General features: G+C 36.1%; 1 protein-coding gene across 2 annotated transcripts in view; it reads left to right on the top strand.

Annotated features, from left to right (window-relative positions):
* The window catches only part of FAF1 (Fas associated factor 1), a 153,454-nt gene that overhangs the window by 101,747 nt on the left and 31,790 nt on the right, over positions 1–19,917 (top strand). For both annotated transcript variants that reach the window (XM_005521141.3, XM_088060187.1), the window contains exons 10-13: positions 358–484; positions 1,346–1,409; positions 2,375–2,456; positions 10,071–10,225. In XM_005521141.3, coding sequence (XP_005521198.2) covers positions 358–484; positions 1,346–1,409; positions 2,375–2,456; positions 10,071–10,225 — 428 coding nt within the window. The remainder of the gene's footprint in view (positions 1–357; positions 485–1,345; positions 1,410–2,374; positions 2,457–10,070; positions 10,226–19,917) is intronic.

Raw genomic sequence — 19,917 nt, 5'->3', positions numbered from 1 at the left:
TGGTATGTCAAATACCAACATAAAAGCCACCATTGTGTGGTTTTTCTCACTCTTATACAGTTAGGCCAGCTCTGGTACCGTTAGATGGAAAACAGCATTAACTTTGGATAAAACTTGCTCAACTGTGTGTATGCAGAGATTCTTTAATAATGCATTTTGTCACACAATATTTCTGTCAACCAGACTTCTGTTAAAAATTACCTTTGATAATGCTGCATAAAATAGAAAATTAAACTGCAGTGTATTATGTGTTGATGGAAATATGTAAGTATTTGTCACTGTGAATGTATTTTGTATTTCACTGAAAATGTGTGAAATAGAAGCTTACAGTGGATTTTGGGTTTTGTTTTTATACAGCAATGCACTGATGTTCATATGGTTAGTGATAGTGATGGAGATGACTTTGAAGATGCTACTGAGTTTGGAGTTGATGATGGAGAAATGTTTGGAGTAGCATCATCTGCCTTGAGGAAATCGCCAATGAGTAAGAGTTACAATGAACTGGGGTTGTACAGCAGAGGTGAAGGCAGAGAGGTGTGAGGAGTCTGCAGAATTAGAAACTGGAAAGTATCTTTTGATAGGAATGTCACCTCTGATGGATGTATCAAAGGAAAATACTCCACACATAGCTGGCAATTATAAAAACACCTTTCCATGGAGGGAAATTTCTAACCTTGCAGCTGAAGAATAATTATTTGACTTAAAATTGATGAGTAACAAATGAAATCAGAGAAATTGTGATCTCTATCCAAATGCACCCAGATAACTAGTAGATAACTAGATTTCCACTTGCCTGTTTTGAAAATTCTACAGATTCTGTTTTTGATTAATGTTTTAGTCATTATGCTAATCTAGTTTCTTAGTGATTATTTGCCCTTGAATTATGAAAAGGATTGAGCAGTCAGTTACCTCCTACATGCAATTCTTGCATACTCTTTATTTACTTTAGGCTTGCATTAGTGTTACTTCATTAGAAGTTTTTTGACAGCAAATACATGTAATAATATGGAAAACTTTTTAACAGTATGGATAGGAAGAGCTGAGCCTTTCAAGCCTTAAAGTAAGTCAGACTGCTAACTCTGAGCAAGTGATGTATCACATTACACTGGACCTGAGGATTTTACTGTTTGGAAAACCTGAATGTATTCATGAGCCCCTCTGGAAATTTCTTGTCTTTCGAAAGGTTCGTAGTAGATAGTCTTTGGTGAAGTTTATATGGTCTCTTGGGAACACTTCAGTAAGCTGGGAACATGAAATACCTGTCAAGTGAATGTGTTTGCATATTACAACCTGTTTCCATAAGGTTGCATTATTTATTTTTATTATTTATTTAATATTTTTTAAGTGCCAGAAAATGCTGAAAATGAAGGAGATGCCTTATTACAATTTACAGCAGAGTTTTCTTCAAGGTAAGCTTAGCCTGTTAACTGTGCAATTCTTATTACAAACTATGTTAGCAAATAATGAAAATAAAAATAAAGCAAGTGTACATGTTTTCTTGTGAGATTATAGCATATTTAGAGATCCTAATGGAATACAGCATATTTAGACATCCTAAACTAATTTATTTTATTTCTAACTCTGCTGCTAGAACTGCTTCTGAAATAAAATTATTTCTCAGCCCAAGCTGGAATGGTTGATTCTTGTCTTACTTATTTTGCCACTATGTAATATCATTATCATTATTATTATTATTATGTAAAGGTCCAGAAGGATGAGAAAGCCTGGTTATATATGATAATTTTATTATCATATGCAAGAACAGAAAAGCTGAAATTGATTAATATTGAAAAATATATACGTAGTTTCTGTGAGAGTTTTCACAATAGCAAAGTGGCTGGGTAAATACTGACTTTTAAAAATTCTGGATTTTTAAAAAACTTTATACTACCAAATCATGCACTGTTAAACAGTTGCTTGTTTGATTGAATAGGCAGAAGCTGCAGAGTAATGCAAAGTTTATGTGCCTTCTGTTTTCACTCCTGTGATAAGATGTTCCTTTATGTGTATGAGATGCATTAATGTGTAATGCAATAATAGCCTTCAATTAACCTTTAAGAATAGAATAAAGAGAGGAGATAAGTTATGATTGAAAAATTTTATAGAAAATTGTGTAGAACTTAAGGTATCTACATGTGTAAACAGAATGTTTTTATGATAAAGTTTGTAAGGTAGTAGTTCATTACTTTGAGTTTTTCAATGTCAGAAAACAAATGGGTCCTAAATATTTCCTTTCTGTCCTTTAGAAGTGTAATACTTCATCTTTCTAAAGGTTTAGCCAATGCATTATATTTACAGAATATATGAACAGGTAGAATATTGAAATTACTTGATTTTGTTGTCATTTATTAATTGGAAATTTTATCACAAATAGGTATGGTGACTGCCATCCTGTTTATTTTATTGGATCATTAGAAGCTGCTTTTCAAGAAGCCTTCTATGGGAAAGCTAGAGATGTAAGTGTGTATTAAAACTATTTTATATAATATAGCGGGGTAATGGAAAGGATTTTAAGGGTTTCATCTTTATTTTTGAAAAGTTGAGCTACAATTTGGAGTTATTTTGCTTTTATTGTTCAAGAAGAGTTGCACTCATTCAGTTGACTAAAATGCTTACCTTGGTGGTTTCTGGAATTGCAGTGAGTAACTGATGCTTTCTAATCATTCAGGCTGTATTTTCACTGGAGTTCTTAGTTGTCAAAGCTATTATTTTTCTTTTCCCTGAAATAATGGTGTCCTAGCACCAGATAACACTGCCTGTGAGTCTTGTGGTTGACAAGTTCACTGTTGCATGTTGGTAACTCCTTTGAAGAATGGCTAATGAAATTGTAAATTTAAATTGAAAGGTCTCTGAAATACAGTGTGCTTTTCCCCCCACTTTGTACAGCCTTTATCTGCCAAGTAAGTTCCATTACTCAGGTTTGGTTGTTTAGTTTTTCTGTACATCCAACCAGGCATCTCAAGTTTCTGTTATTCCATGCACAGTTTTAAAATCAGTATTTTAATAAAATTAGAATGGGGACAGTTTATTTAAGTTTCGGTGACTTGATTCACTAAGGAGAAACCCAAAACCTTGCATAATTAAGCACAGATAAAGCTGAAACACAAACAAGAAAATCATGCTGTTTAAATTTACTTTTTGTTTTCTTGATAGATGTTTAATTTTAAAATGAAGAATATGGTTATTCATATTGGAAGGAGCCTCTGTATTATGTTTGGGGCTATTTTGATCAGTGTGAGAGTTATAAATCCACACTGTGTAGCTGAAGTTGACACATACTTAACACTCTAAGTTTAGTGAATATTTTCATGTCTTTGCACAGAGAAAAAAAATCCTATAAATTGAATAAGGAAAGGGTGTGAGTTGGGAAGTTCATTTTGTGTCATGTCACCAGAAATGATTGACAGTGTATCAGTGTAATGGTGGACAAAAACTCATTAAGAACTTTCATAAATTGTTTTCTACCTATAAATCTGATATTAATGCAGTGCAGTTACTTGGTTTTTTGTTGCTCAAAATACTTCTGTTGCTTACATAGCACTTCTGAAATTCACGTTATTTTAATATTGTGTGGTTTATTCAGACAGGGTCATCATCACAATAAAATCATTGTGTGTATACATGTATATGTATATAAATGTATATATTTAGGAGAGTATTCATTTTTTTTGTGTGCTGTTCAGATTTTTGGTGTTTTTTCTGAATATTGCCTTATTTTGAAAGCTCGCCTTCCCACCTTTGGAATGGCATTATTTTCATTGTAACTTTCTGATATTAAGCAAAGAGATGAGAATGTGGAAATACCATTTATTTTCACTGCTTTTCCCTATTACAAAGTAATTTTTTCAGTACTGGCTCCTGGAATTCAGAATTGAGGAAAGGGACACATTATTTCATATTCTCATCATTTAATTTCATAAAATAATTAAATATATATATACCAGTATAAAAAAAATCTTTGGAGAAATTGCAACCTGTATGTCTTGTCTTCTAATTTATACTATGGAGGGCACTTAATTTTACCAGGGTAACAGATGAGCTTCAGGCACCAGCATTCTTCACTTGAAGTGAGAAATTGAGTTCCAAGAGTAAATAAAAACAAGATTGAAGGTTTAAATCCTCTACTAGGCTTTTTGAACTTATATACTCATTAAATGTTTATTGGAGTGGTGGGATTACGAAGGATTTGGGCAGCTTCATCAACTGGTATATACTTAATCACTAAGTAAAACACTACATTTGATAGAGTGTTTCTCACGATGCCACACTCAATCCATCTTAATGAAAACCGCTTCAAACTGATTTAATTTGAGAGCACTTGGCAGCTTGAGTGCTCAGAGATCTTGGCCTTTTCTTGACAAATTCTCAACGCTGTCCAGAGCAGAAGGTGCACTCTACAGTTCATGTCTGGTGAGACAGCCATCAGCTGTGTTTTAAATCTGTATTGTGGATACTTTTTACCTCATTAAAAAAAAAAATCCCAATGCATATAAACATGAAGCTATTTCCAGAAATATTTTATTTTGGGTTATTTTAAGAAAATTAACTTATGTCAGAAGACGTGTTTTAAATGCAGAATATGAGTTCAACTTCTTTTTATGAAAATAGATGTTTCCTGTTAAATCTTATTGTCTTTTCATGTGTTGGAAAGGATGGTAATTCATGATTATTTAACAAAATGTTGCTTGAAAAAGAAATACCTTGTGAAAAAAGTCAAGGTGTTTATCTGCTGTCTTTGAGTCAATAGCCAGTGCAGATTAACATACATGATGGGTGTCTTTTAACCTTTGGAGCAACTGCTGCCACAACAATGCCAGTTTTTGGTAGGAGAGGGGGAATGAGGTCAAATGTAGCTCTTCTTTAAAACCTGTGTAACTCTTCACCACAAAAATACAATACCCAAGATATAGAGCCTTGCTTTTAACAATCAGTGTCCTTGGGCATGAAATTCCCAGCTGCCTCCAGCAGCTGATAGTGAAGGGTGTTGTGTATTCATTTAAAGGCTTATTGTATATATGACAAGAAAATATTTTCAGTATTTCTTTTTTTAATGGGGTCAGGAAGAGAAAGAGAGATGGAGGTTTATTAAATTAACAATTAAGCTGGTATTTGTGAAAGTCTTGCTTAGTCTATTGGGAAGAAGAGTTTCCCTGTCACTAAGTTTCTGAAGAGTGATCTTACTCTTGCTACAGAGTTATACTGCCATGGGAATTGCTACACATGGAAGAAATCCTATATTAGCCATTTTTTTAACAAGGTGTTTGGGGAAGGTGTCCTTGTGTCTGAAAGCAGTTTGTGGGTGTCTTGTGTCCTGAGACATCAGGGGGTTTATCCTGACCTGGGGTATTGTTATTAATACTGGATTTTAGTTGCTATATTGAAGCTTACTGAGTTATATATGTGAATATTACTGAAGTATTTTGTTTTATCAGAGCTTGTCTTTTCATTTTTATAGGTGATTGCTACTCTTTTATTAAGAGAAAGAATAAATACATTGCCTTTTCCTTTTCAGGAGCTCTTATCTTTATATACCTCTGTCATCTCACCTCCTGCTCCTCTCTCAACCTTTCTGTCCACTGACTTTTAATAAATATGTGAAACATCTCTCTTAGCACAGATTGGTATTGTCACCTCAATATATATTCCTGCATTCTGAAAATGAACCGTGTTTTTCTTCTCCTTGAATTCTGTCTTTTAGGTTCGATTTAGAGGCAGCACCATCCCTCTCACATATGGGTTCTTTATTTCCTGAATACCTAGAGTAAAGTATGCTCCTTCCATGATTTGGTGTGTTCAAATAAAAGCTTTTTTTTTTTCCTTTTCCTTGGTGGTAGCAGAATATTCCTTCATACAGGGCTTTCTGTAGCACCATTTTTATCTGTATAACTCAGAAAAATGTCCCTTATTACTTCAGCTGATCAAATTTATGCTGAATTTATTACAAATTACAGCTGGAGGAATTACCCCTTTACAAATTGTGATTAAACATAAATAACCTGACCACTAAGGTACATGGTCTGGTTGAAACTGGGAGACAGGTATAGAAGTATAATTCCAGGTTTTCAGGGAGAGTGAAGCAGCTGCACTGTGGTAAATATCAGTACATAAGCTCCAGTTAAGTCCCATGTTAATCACCATTTTCTTTCCAGCCTTGCCTGATGTATGTTAGCAGTTTTGTCCTTTAATTTGTAAATTATTTCTGAATTTGTGGATAACTATTTAGAAATTTCTGCTACAACATACCAGTTTAGTAGCTTCACTGTTTGCCTCCACACCCTTCATTTTTCATATCTAAAGAGTAGCTTCATCTTTCCTATCTGCAGGATTGCTCCCAGGCATGGGTCTCTCCTCAGCATCCTCTGTATTTGATACTAAATAATGGATGTTTTTTTAACTTGTCTGCCTCACTCTACATATCCTCTTCTTTCAAAGCTTGTAATTATAGATCTTACCCCAGTTTGGCATTAATTACTGGATACTATTTGCATTGTGTAAGGTATCACTACAGGTGCAATTGATTGAAATGGAGATACAACAGTATAATAGGATCAAATAGTTGGAAGATGAAAGTAGACTAAATCAGGCTTTTAACACACCTTTACCTGGGAGAATGGGTAGCTGTTTGAACACCTTACCATGGCTCCTGTGCATTCTTCATCACTGATGGATGTTTGAGATGAGATGTTTTACTGAAAGGTAAAATTACAGGAAGATTAATCTAGGAGCTAGTTTGGGGATGTCTTATGCCATGTGTAATACAAAATGTGGGATCAGAAGTTTACAGGGATCACCTCACTCCTACTTTAGGAACCTGTGGGGTACTGTTTTTTTCAGATCTCTTCTACAAGGCTAGATGAAGTAGCCTTAGTAATAGTAGTAGTAGTAGTTGTAGTAGTAGTAGTAGCCCAAGGCTGATCCTATGAGCTCCAAGATCACCGTGGACAGGTGGATCAGATTGTGCACTTCAAAGATATAAAGAAGTGCAAATACGTCCCTTTTTAAATTTGAATTAGTTCTCACTGCATAAAACCTGGAGGGAAAAAATAAGTTTTTCTTTGCTAGCCTACCAGTTTGACAGAACATTCATGCCTCTAGCAGCTGTTACATCATGAACTTTATTGTCTCAGTCATTACTTGAACTTGTAAACCTGAGATTCTAAAATAACCATCCAGGTCCTTGGTTTTGCTGCCCCTTATGATTGCATTGCTATTCCCATTCAAGTTCATATTCTTTCGAGTTACCTGAGTTATTCACAGTATTAGGAACTGGCTGAGAAGCTTAGAAATCCCATTACCCACTGATGCCAATTTATGGGGTTTTTGCCTCAGTGACAACTTTTCCTTCAACTTCACATCAGCGACAACTTTTCTTCTAATTCTGTACAAAGTGTGTTAACTTCTCTGAAGCTTTAAAATGCCTGGTCTTTAGCATGCACATACTATCAAAGATGCATCCCTTGGTAGCTTAAGTTCCTCATGTCCTAAGGCCTTTGGAAGTCCCTCATGTATTCAGTGGTTAAAACTTTTCTGGTATCCCATACCTTTGTAGGGACTAGTAAAATTTTTTCCCTGCTGTATTCTTGGTTAAAATTTCATGCTAACTATACCACCTCCAAGTCATATTTTTGAAAAATCCAACACAGAGCAGTCTAGTGCTCCATTAGTAGGCTGCTTCTTGTGGAATTTGAGACTGTTCAACAGCTTTGCAAGGCTGTTTTAATGGTATTGACTGAAAAATATCCAGCATAAGTCATAATAGAATCCTAGAATTTACTCTGACTTTTCAAAGGCTTGAAATAAACACAACCAAAACTTGCTTATAAATATGTGCTTCCATGGGTTAGTAAAGTAAACAAACATGAAAACAAACCCACACAACAACAGCAACAACAACAAACTTCACGCTGTGAGCCTTTTGCAATCACACATTTTTCCAAGGAAAAAATGCCCCCAGCTTTCACAAATATTTTTCCAAATCATGTCTTAGCACTTCAGTTCCTCCTGCTACCTCTTTGCATTTGTCATAGCAATATGCCTGTGCCCACACTTAACATTTTGGATGAAGTATCAGATACAAGTGCAGTCTTTTCTATGTGATAGAGTTTAGTCTTTGCATGGTGAGATTTGTTGAGACAACAAAAATTACATTCCCTTGGGAAGTAACTCAGTGTAAACCTCCATTGTGTTTGTGCCCGTTCTGTTTACTAAAATTTGTCCCTAAATCTTTAAGCCTAAAACTGTACATATTTTGAAACATTCTGTTGTACAGAATCTCATATTTAACAGTTTCATGGGGTTGTTTCTTTGGAAGTAAAAGTGTTTCTCAAGAGCCTTTTTTTCTGTCCGCTCCCAGTGAAAAGAGGAGAGCAAAGCCATCCGCTTACCACAAAGCAGTGCCACCACAAAGGAAAGATTAAGGGTTTAGAGAGAGGTCAATGTGGGTTTTTCTCTAACTAAACACTTTCCTAAAGTTTCCTTGTGGAAAAAATAATGAAGTCATCTCAGAGTTTTTAAAGAATTTTTATTTCTTTTTCACCGTCTGCATTCGCTTGTCTTCTCAGCATGGATGTTTAATCTTTCTAGGCTTTGTGAATTGGTCCAAATGAATAAGTGGTGAGCTGTCTCTCTAGGAGCTAGAGGCTTATTCTAAGGCCCTAATCACTGAGTAAACACATCTTTGCCCTCCCTCTCTTACAACTGCTATATAATAGTCGAGATTCTAGCACAGTAACCTGGATATTGCAGGGATCGACGCTTTGAAATGCAGAACGGCTGATCCTCAAAAACAGACAGTGCCTGATCTTCCCCTGCCTCTTTCTTCTTTTTAAATTAAATATCACCAGAGAAATGCTGTTTTATTGCATGATATTGTGCATCAGTGCCCTGGATTTTCAAGTTTAGTTTCAGTCAACATTGTTGGCTGCACTTATATGGATCTCTGCATGTTGGGCTTATTAATGGCCCTTCCTGGCACATGTGTACGTGGTTCTGAAGAACATTTAAATTAAATTAGACAAACAGTAATGCAAATTACTAATCCCTTTCCCAAAGTCGAATGTTCAAATGTTCCTTTTATAAACAGTCATTAGATTTTATCCAAAGCCAGTATATGAGGCGAGAGCCCTACAGGGGTTTTTTGCAAAGGCAGCTTGTCTAAAAATTGTATCTCATGTCTTGCTGTATCAATACACATCAATATCTAGGGTTCAGTGTTAGTTCTGATGAAGAGATTTGAAATTGCTTTAAATAAAAGTCTGAAAATAGCAGGGTATCATCTTAGCAAATGTGTTCAAGTACTGTTTCAAAATAAAGTAATTTATATGGGTATGGGGGAACAGAAAGCTGTAATTTTCTGAGTTATATTTATAATTCATTGAATGCCAGTTGCAGAATCACAGTCCCTACCTAGCTCATAGTCTCCCTGTATTTTTGCAGCCTGCTTTCTATATTTACATGCACACAGACTTGCTTTCCGAAAGGTGGTCTGAGGTTTTCATGGGGACACAGCTGCTGGCAGTGAAGCTCAAGTTTTACTTGATAGGGTTCCAGAATAACAGTGCAGAATATTTGGTTTCAGTAGAGCACAGACACCATCTCAGCATGCAGTGCCTCTTTATTTGGCTACAGAGGTGGTGATAGCAATGCACCATCTTTTTTTTCAGGTTGTTTATAACTGTTTTTTGTGGTAGATGCTGTTCAATCAAGAGGTGTGTTCCCTGTTTGGGGAAATGTTATTTTTGTTGGACAGCAAGCTGAAAAAGTTCATCCATTTCCTAGGTCTGTTAATAAGGTTTTTGTTTTCATTCATTATTCTTTACATGCTCTAAGTATGTAATATATTATATTTTAGTACTCAGAATATTAGGAAGTGTTGAGAATATTTAAAAATTTGCAGGAATGGACCATTTGACTTGAAATCTGCTGGTTATTTCTTCTGTGTGCCTGTTGAGATACTTGTCACCCTTGATAAACCCCATTGTGGGTACTAACACACAAACCTGCAGCAGTAACTTTAAATTGCTAAATTGCCTGAGGAGCTTTTCACTCACCTCTTGTCACATTTTTTCCAGAGAAAGCTCCTTGCTATCTACCTCCACCATGATGAAAGTGTACTAACCAACGTCTTCTGCTCACAAATGCTTTGTGCTGAATCTATTGTCTCCTACCTGAGTCAGAACTTCATAACCTGGGCATGGGACATGACAAAAGAAGCAAACAGAGCAAGGTAAGACTTATTGGACTCTGAGTGGAGCAGGGAAGGCCCTGGCTATCAAATATTTTTGGTGCTTAATATCTATTTGAGCTGAAACTTCAGCTCATTCTCAGCTGATCAATGAAGCTGTGCTGGCTGACATTCATTGAGAATTGGACTGGCCTTGTGTTCATGAAAAAGTGACTTCTTATTCCTGTGCAGGAAAAAGTAATTGAAGAAATAATTTCCTTTTTTTTTTTTTTTCCAGTTTATTTTCAAACATGGTTCTATATTCAAACATGTGCCTTCACAGTTATGCAGAAATATTACATGGCATTAATTGTGTGTATGTTGGTGCAACTATGTGAGAACTGTCTGGGGTAATAACTATTGCTGATAATGAAAATCTTATTTAAAAAACAACATTCATGTGATAAATTAGTATTAAGAACAGATTATGCAAAATGTTAAACACTTGTAATTAATATGAACTTTTTTGAATGACAATTTTCTTACGGAACTTTCCTTTGGGAGTGTTCAGATATTTTAGTTTTAATATAATAAAGGTTCTAATATAATAAAAGTTATGTCCTAGAGAGACCATAATTTTGCTGATGAGTACAGAATTAAAACTGTAGATTCTACCTCCTTCTAAAACTTTTGTAGATTACCAACAAATTTTCTTAGTGTTGTAATAAGGTCTCTCTCTTCTTTAGTTATTTATCAGTTGATAGTGATCTTCTGAAAATAACAATATTATTATTATTATTATTATTATAACATTTAGAAATACGAGTTGTTTGGTTCTCTGACTTGGACCTTACTTTGTAACCTTTGTTTGCCCAGAAGATCACTGATCATATCTTGTCAGCATAACATCCTATGTATATTACATTAGATTTATTCTAATTTTTGACTGAAAGATGCAACAATCATTTGGCCTGGAATAAGGCTGCCACTTCTTTACACAACTCCAGTGATTACTGAACAAGGAAAATTATACATTTATGTTTCTTTCTCTTGTGGATTATTAGAATAAAGCATTTATGCATTTCTAGTCTTCACTTTGTAAGTTATAGTTACCATTTCTTTACTGAGGTGACCTTGGAGAGTGGAACAGTCTCTTTTTCTAATGTGCTTTTTAAATGACACTTGAGTTTCTCAGGAATTCCTCACTTGACCTTCTGCATTTTATCATTGGAGAGATCAGCAGCAATGTTTCTAGTTTAAATTATTCTAGAGAAGTGTAAATGGTTATGGAAAAAAGTAGTTGCAAAAACAGATTAAAAGTTTCTGAAAAAAAAAAGTAAGAGAGGAAAAAGAAACATCTAGGTTCTTTCATGGGGCCAAATACATAGACTGGAAAGTTGCTTAAGTCTTTTGGTATTGCCATTCATGGGCAGTAAGGAGCCTCCTCCTTTTCTTTTATCCCACAAGTTGGTGTAGAAGGAAACACTATTTCTAAACCATCTGTAGTGGCTAAGTTCAGTTGACTACCTGCTGTTCTATTGTCTGCTTTTCTATTTAATTCTCTGTTTCTTTTATTTTACAATGACAAAAAATTGCAGTGTAGTTTCTTTTGAAAAAGTGTGTTTGAGGGTTTTTTTTTAGGACTAACGATCAACAGCCATGTAATTGCTTTGTTGTGTTTTACTAAAGAAATCTATTAAGTAGCACAACTTTGATACACTAGTAATAAGAGTTTGCAGGTTACACAGACACCTGTGGTGACCAAAGCGACAGAAGCTGCTTGTTAGAAAGAGCCTGTACAGCTGTGTCCTATTAACTCCTTATGACACTTCTTAAAACACAAAATAAAGGGCTTGTTTAAGGCTTTATAGCTGCTCCCAATGAACTTAGGCCCTGATTGCGCTGGACGATAGGGTTTTTAAGCCTTCAGTTTTTGCTTTCTGTTAAAAACAGCAAAGAAACTGTCATATTAACAGTGAGGTCAAAAAATAGTAAGGGGTAAACAAGGCATGCTGGCACAAATTAGAATAATTTCTCAGTCGTGTTTAGTGCCACATCCTGCTCCTTAGACTGTGATTTCTAGAGGGGGAACGATGCTTCCTTCTCCCTTTGGGAAGTGCCAGTGCACTGTGGGAATTCCCATAAATAAATACTCAGTCCCCCTGTTCAACCACTACCCTTCATGTTGTGACACTGGTCTTAGAGTCTGTTCTGTTCTGTATCCCTATGAACACAGTTAAATGTAGCTTTTTATTTGAATGGTGAGAAGACAACAGCAACAACAGGAGGAACTGGGTTTTGCCTGCTGGTGTAACCCAAGAACAGCTCATTTATACTCTTAAAATTGCATTGTAAAGATGCTGGAAAAGCCAGGGTGGGACAGCAGAGGAATCAGGCCCACTTGATTTACAGCAGTCAGCAGGGACACCTCAATGTCAGTCGTGAAAGATGTGGTTTCAGTACTGTGCAATGGCATGAATAAATTCAAACAGGTATAAAGACTTTCCTTGTATAATCCAAAAAAATATTCTGAATGTTCTGATCCATGGATGTCATTCTGTTCCAAAATTAGTCCTAATAATTGTTTTCAATTTTCTCATTAATGAAATGAGGGTCGGCCCTAAACACTATGGAACAAAACCAGCTCCAAAATCTTGTTTTCCCCAACTTTTAAAGTGTTTCTCAACTGACACTGATGCAGAAATGTGCTTTAAAACACTGCATTACTGTACAGTAGCACATTTCTTTTGGAATCTCTCAATCTTCAATATCCATTCCAACAGATTGAGGAGAGTCCGTAGGTAGGAGTAAAATGCTGTGTGAGCACTGAGTACCTGCCAGCAGTAGTGCCAAAGCATAAGCATTACAACTTTGGGAGTCAGATACTAAAATCTTCCTTTCTGCAGCCACCCAGGACTGTTACTTTGTCAAAATGAAGGCAAGGTCTAGTTAATACAGTTGTGGGGTAGTTTTGTTTTGGCTTCCATGGGTTTTAATTGCCTCTGACATCAGGTTTGCAGTGAAGGAAGCAGTTACTTTGAGTAAGTTCTGTTATTGTGAATTTTTTCATTAATCATAATAAAATTATAATAAAGGGAAAATAAAATAAGTAGTCTTCATTTAGGAAAATAGTGTGGTTCTTTTATGGTACAGTTAAGGAACATACGTGAAATCTTTATCTCCATAGTTTAGACTTCAGTGTAGAGAGCAACTCTTTGAGATACTCTTGTGATATGTTCCCATCAAAGGAGGAAAAAGACCACAAAGCAACACATATTTCTCTAACTTTTGCTCTTGATATATTCCACTCAATTTGAGCTTAATCGTGAGCTTAAAAATCATTGTTTCCTTTCAACTGCTGGCAGTGAGGATTGCTACCATGCCCCTTCAGAAAGCAGAAATTTGGGGGGAGATGGCAGGGGGGTGCTGGCAGTTTGACTGCGGGGGTGCTGGCAGTTCTGGCCCTGCCATTTGGCCCAAGCACACACCTGTATCAGGCCATCACATGGGCTGAGCAATTCCTCAGGTTTCCAGAGGGATTCCAGGTTCGATGAGCAGGAGAGCCAGACATGAACAGCTCTAGTTCTGGCACTTTTTGACTTCAAAGAGTTGATTTAATACCATTGTTCTAATACAAGTACGTGTGTGAGAGTTGTATATGTTTATGCAAACACAAGCCTAGCTGGTTTTGTTAGTTCATTAATGTGCACTAATAAATTCGTATCCAGGAAAGATGTATAGTGATTTATATGCACACACACCTTATATTTGTACACACAGCATTTACAAACACAGATAATGCATAATATCAAGACATTCCAGCACACAGTGTTTGCCAAGCAAAGCCAAAACCATGAGACAGTGACTCTCAAATCTGTAGCAGCTTTTTAGCTTTTGATATCATTGCCCTTGGGCAACACCGTATTTCAAGGTGTTTGCAGTTTTGCTCTGATGACAGGTACTTGTTAGTTTAAATGTTCAAATGATAGTTTTTCACTTTGCTTAAGCTTAGGAAAGAGTTAATTTGCTAAAGTGCTCTCAGCAGCAGGTTGTCTTCACCTGCAATTTCCGTCATCAAGTGATTAGCCATATTCACAGTTGCTGACCCTTAATTCTAACCTACTGAATGATGCATGCCTGGATGAAGACCAGTTGACCATATTACTCCAGCTCCCCAATCCCATTTGATCCTTCAGCAAATATATTGCAGGTGTGGGGTCTGTGAGAGCGGGAGGATGTGGGTTAATTTCTCACTGCCTCTTCAGGAGTGACCACAGATTCTGTGTATGTTGCTTACAAAACTGTTGGACGTGTTCTTTACGCACTAAATCCTTAACAGGTTTCACAGAACAGTGTGAAAACCCTTTCTATTGTATTCTGCAATTTTTTATTTAATTTACTTTAATAGCAATACAGTGCCAGTCAATATAAACAGGTCAGAAGTCTAATTAATGTTTTAAAAATAAAGGTTCTCAAACATCAGGCGAGTTTGTCATTTTCTGTATGGTTTGTTTTGAGGAGAAAGAGGAAAGAAGGTGAGGAGGGAACCCTTCTGTTCCATGATTACATCCCACCCGCTCATTTTCTCCTTTTCTCCTTTGCTTTTGATTTTAGTGGCGGTCTTAACAGAATGTCAAGATCAATTTGCAGCATGGTTTAACTCAAGGTTTGCATTCTGCCAGCAGCAATTGTCCTAACGAACAATGCCGTGTGTTCTTGTAACTTCAGAAGCTTTTAGAAGGCTCATGGCAAGGGCAGCATCTAATGACTTTATTAGTGTAGGGTTTCAAAATGGACTCGGTAATTGTTCGCATCTCTTTGTCATTTAGTCATAATTACTGCATAGTATTGTTCAGGGTTGGACTTGTGAATAGTTTCCTAATAGCACTAAAACGAAGAAAAAAAAGGAAAAGGATAAAAGGTGATTGTCTCTTTAGATGGAGAACAAAACAGCCTGTATATAGATGATGGTTAAACTGTTTATTATACACCCACCAGAAAAGGTAAACTATCCCTACTTAAATATTTATGTGCTTCAAGGTAATTTCATGTTAGTAATCTAAAAATGCCCAAATTTGGAAAACTAAAAATCAGCAGAGAATGCATTTTGATCTGGTCGTGATTAGGAAGATATGGATGTCTATAATATCCAGCTATAAATAGAAAGCAGCCTCTCTGATGTTATCAAGGTTTTCAGTGCATCAGTTTCTATGCCTTTAGCAATGTTTTAAGGTCATCTGAGAAAAATAGCTATTATATCCAAGGAATTAATTAAATTGATAGATTTTTAAGCATATGTTTTAAGACCCTGCTCTAAAACAAAATCTCAAAGAATGTTCTATCCCACTGTACTGAAATTACAATCTAGTTGATTAAGCTTTTTGAACAGAAAAGGTGAAAAAATAAAACTTTTTGTGTCCTGTGAAAAAAAGAGGTGAAGGCAGAAGAACAGGTGGTCAAGACATTTGTTGGACTGTTTTCAGGAAGGATCTGGTTGTTTTCTCTTATTGCTTGGTTCTCCTGCTGCATTTGTGCAATCTTTCCTCCAGTTTGAATACTTTCATTGACCTTACAGCATTGTATTTTAGTTTTCAGGATGATTCTTTGACTTGTGAAGATTAATCTGAATTCTCTGAATTCTGATGTGCTTGTAGCTTCTCCCACTTTACCAACATCTGTAAAGTAACTAAACACACTGTCTGTTCTTACCTAAGCTATCATTAAATCTGTATATTAAATCTGCATATTAAATCTGCCTGTGGCAAGCCTTGGGTAGGCCTTAGGAAATCATACAGTGCATTGTAGGTGATGGTGAAAGTGCATCTTGTGTGTTCCATTCTTTGTGCAGTGCTCTGGCAAGGGGTCAAGCTATATATTATTTCTGCTTTCACCAATGACTTTGCCTGGTGTCCAGAGGTGGACTAATGGCTTTCTAGAGGGCTGTGGTTTAGGCTGAATGGGGTTGTGAAGTATTTAAACTGGTTGAACCTTTCAGGATGGGAGTCAGATATTCCATGTTTTAGGAAGAGATAGATAACCCACTCATGTAGGCTTTACTTCTACATAAAGAAGTGGATAAAAGCATGCAAAGCATCTGAATCGTTTTTTTTAGCATGTGGATCCTGTAGATGATACTCACATAATTTGATTTAGGCTGCTGTATACATCTTTCAAACATGCTTTGTGTCTGCTGCTCCTTGTGTTTGAGTTACAACCCTACCAATGTGAGTAAGGCAGTAACTGTATTATGGAGACCAAGTTTATTTTAATATACCAATTCAGGACCTCAGCTTCTACTCTTTTAAAACTGTAAATACCCAATACAAAAATGTTATTTTTACGTTAACATTTTAATAAGTCTTATGTTGACTTTGCACATTATTTAATTATTATTAAAAATAATCAGAAATCTTGCATATTGAATATTCATAATTGTTTTCTTCATGCTCAGCAAAGAAGTTACTTTTTCTCCAAACCCATTTCTGAAATGTTAAAGGCTGTTTAAGGAATTTAAGGCTTTGGGAATTATCTAGTCTTAAATAAATCACATTTTTTTGGCCCAAAGTCATCCAGTTTGTGTTCTGAAAGGTCTTTTAGAAGAGATTGTCAGATTTTTCTGCTGCTGCTGCTTTCTGAGGAGGACTTTAGGCTAAGAAGATACAGCAAAAAACATCTCCGGTGCAGCCTTTCTGTTCTGTTAAAAAGTTCTTTCCAAAAAACATAGTGGGCACCATGTGCCAAAGGGCCCCATTTTAGCAGGAAACTTTTCCAAAGTTTTCCCTTCAGTGCATAAAAATATAAAATAGCTACAGGAATTTATATGAGAAAGACTGTAACAAATAACCAGATCTTTGTTATTTCTGTTGATACAGAAAATAAAGAGAATTTAAAATACTATGAAGATCTAAACTGCTGTGAATTTTTTAATATTTCTTTTTAATGTGTTTTTCCATACATTTGACAGCTGAGTTTTTATACAGTTTTTTATATATGAGCTGTTATTATTTATGAGTCTTTATGGAAGAAAGTTTGACCTTAAGTGTACTAGACATTTGCTAATACAATTGTTAAATAGCATTAAGGTGCTGGGGAGTGGCTAAGAAAAACAAAAGCCAATGAGAGCTTGCAATTTTCTTTTTTTTTGAACACAAAAAACTTTCAAAATGTTGCACCAAGTGTCCCTCTGCACATTCCAGGAACACACTACTGTGTGCAAGATGTAACCTGCTCTGAATTGGTTTCCTTCTGCAGACTACTTAGTTAACATAAACCAGCTAGAGTTAACATTTTAGGTTTAGCTGCTCTTCCTGCCACTGCGTTGACTGCTTGGGATTTACATTTTATTCATGATGCCTTGAGAAGGTAGATTAATTTGGTGGTGTATGCAGAGCTATTCATCCTATCAGGTTGTACCATCAGTTTGATTCCTGCAGGAAGTTGGGATCAGGAGGAGGACAGGCACTGAGTTGTTAGTATTTGTTTTCAGTGGTGACTGGTGGGTGGTGTCCATGTCTTTCAAGACCATGCTGATGGCCACTTTTCTGCACTTTTCTGCAGAGAAAGGATACTGAATTCCTCTGCTCCTCTGGAGTCCTGCTGGATCAAGGCCAAGGGCAACAGGCAGAAGTGCTGCCTTGTGCTGTGTTTTTTAAAGGAGATGCAGAGAACTCTCATTGCTCATAATCCTCAGTTCTTTGCCAAATCTTCCTTTAACTCCTCTACAGTTTTCCATTTCTTTGTAGAATCTCTTTCTACTAGGCAGGAGTGGCTTTGAACGAGTTCACATTGGAAAATACAAAACAACAGTTGGAAGCCAAGCTGTGCCTCTGCCTTGTCCCTTTCAGGAACTGGCACCAGAGATCTTCCTAACTTACCAAATTCTTTAAACTGAAATACTAAAGGAATTTTTGTGGTTTTCTAAAGTATTTACCATCCTAGCTTTTTTCCAGATATCAAATAATATTAAGCTCTGAGATCCACACTTTTGATGACTAGCACTTTGGCCAGAAGTTGCCAATTTTGTAATTAAAAATTAAAAGCTGCAGATTTTCGCAGAAACAAATTATTGCTAGACCCCAGCATATACAGAGTGCTACACAGCATGAGATCAGGGGCTATGATAGAACATAGGCTTGAGGCTTAAGTTGTAGTAAGTATTTCCTTTGGGTTTGAGACTCGGTAATATTTAGAACATTTTTCAGTAGATTCTCAAAGCTATTATTTTGCCATAATTGCATTCTAGGACCTTATTTTAAAATAATATTAAATAAGTTACTCCGTTAATAAAAATTATTTTAAAAAATAAATGCAATTGCCAAAAAGCTATGCCAGGAGTGTATTTTAATATAAGGCCTTATATATTAGCTGGTAGGAAATGATAACATTCTTCTCTGGAAAACTCACGTGCTACAGAGATGATAACTCCTCACACAGGTTGTCTCAAAGTGCATTGGAGGGATAATCACTGTGCAGGCACCAGCAACTCCCCCGGTCAACATCTTCATGGCACCAGAATAAATTTTCCTTTGTGCTGTTTTTAACTAAAAAGTGAACTGTATCTAAGCATTAATACCTGTTCAGTCTACATTTTAACAACTTCAATAGCTTCTCAATTATTTTTTTTATCTTGTTTCTCTGTTTGTCAAGCCATGGTCAGTGTCCATGTTTATTCTGTAGCTGTAACTGCTGGTTTCATTGCTACTGACTCATGAAAGAAATGGTGCTGCCTGCAACAATTGTTACTTTTCTTGATGAACTTCTTTTTTGTAACTTCTGAGTTTATTTTTTTAAATAGATTTTTACTTCATAAAATGCTTTTTTGCCTTTCTCCTACTCCCTCCTTGAATATTTTTGTAATTTCAAAATAAAAGGACTAGAAGGGTGCTCTCTGCCCTCCCTCTCTGAGAAGCAGCATTCCTCTATTTCCACTGTTGGTTGGAGATCACAGTAATCCAATCCTGTGGAAAGCCCTTTTCCCTGGAGGGACATCTGTCTCTTTGATGGACTCCACAGGCAATTTTTTTGGCAGCTCTGGAGATGCCACTGAGAGATCTGGCACACTTCTGTTTAGATGAAAGTAAGAAAATCCCTTGCAAGTGATGTACAGAATAAGATGCTTGTTATTGCACCAAGTTTTTTTGGTTCTGTTCACTTCTAACAGTAAAAAATATTTTGGGACTGAGTTATTGGTTGACTAAATACAAAATAGACTTTAAAAAAGATTTAACAACCCAGCACCTTTGATTAGTATAACTAGTACTGTAGGAGTCTCTTTAGTTTTGTTCCTTCTAGCCTAATTCCTTACAGCACTTCTTCACCTCCAGTTAAATATTTTGTTTTTCCATGAAACTTGAGTGCTTTTCTTCTGTGGTGTGTTGAAGACCGTTAAACACTTTTAATGCACAAATCTCAGGAATTCAGCTCAATTGTCCACTGTCTTTTTTGCTTCCAGGAGTGAAACCTTGAACTCACATGAGTCATTTTGCTGTGGAAGATCACCACTGACTTCTGTGAGGCCAACATTTCACTTACCTGTTCCCACCTTGAAAGGAAAACATCAAAACCCATTATTTACCTGAAGAGTTTATATGTTCAGACTTTACAGATGCTGTTTTACCCTTACCAGATGTGTCTATGTTGCTGTTTCCGATACAGCAGAATTTGTTCAGCTTTTTTGATGTCTTCTTTGTGTGTGGTTGTTTTGAAAAATACACTTATGGCTTTGAAATACTTACTTGCCACCCTCACCCAAACTG

This window comes from Pseudopodoces humilis, chromosome 10 (assembly GCF_049639895.1).
Source record: "Pseudopodoces humilis isolate 2021_Gansu_Grassland_sample_001 chromosome 10, ASM4963989v1, whole genome shotgun sequence".
NCBI classification, from domain to species: Eukaryota; Metazoa; Chordata; class Aves; order Passeriformes; family Paridae; genus Pseudopodoces; species Pseudopodoces humilis.
The sequence above is the reverse complement of the archived record's forward strand: the minus strand, read 5'-3'. Positions and strand labels throughout refer to the sequence as shown.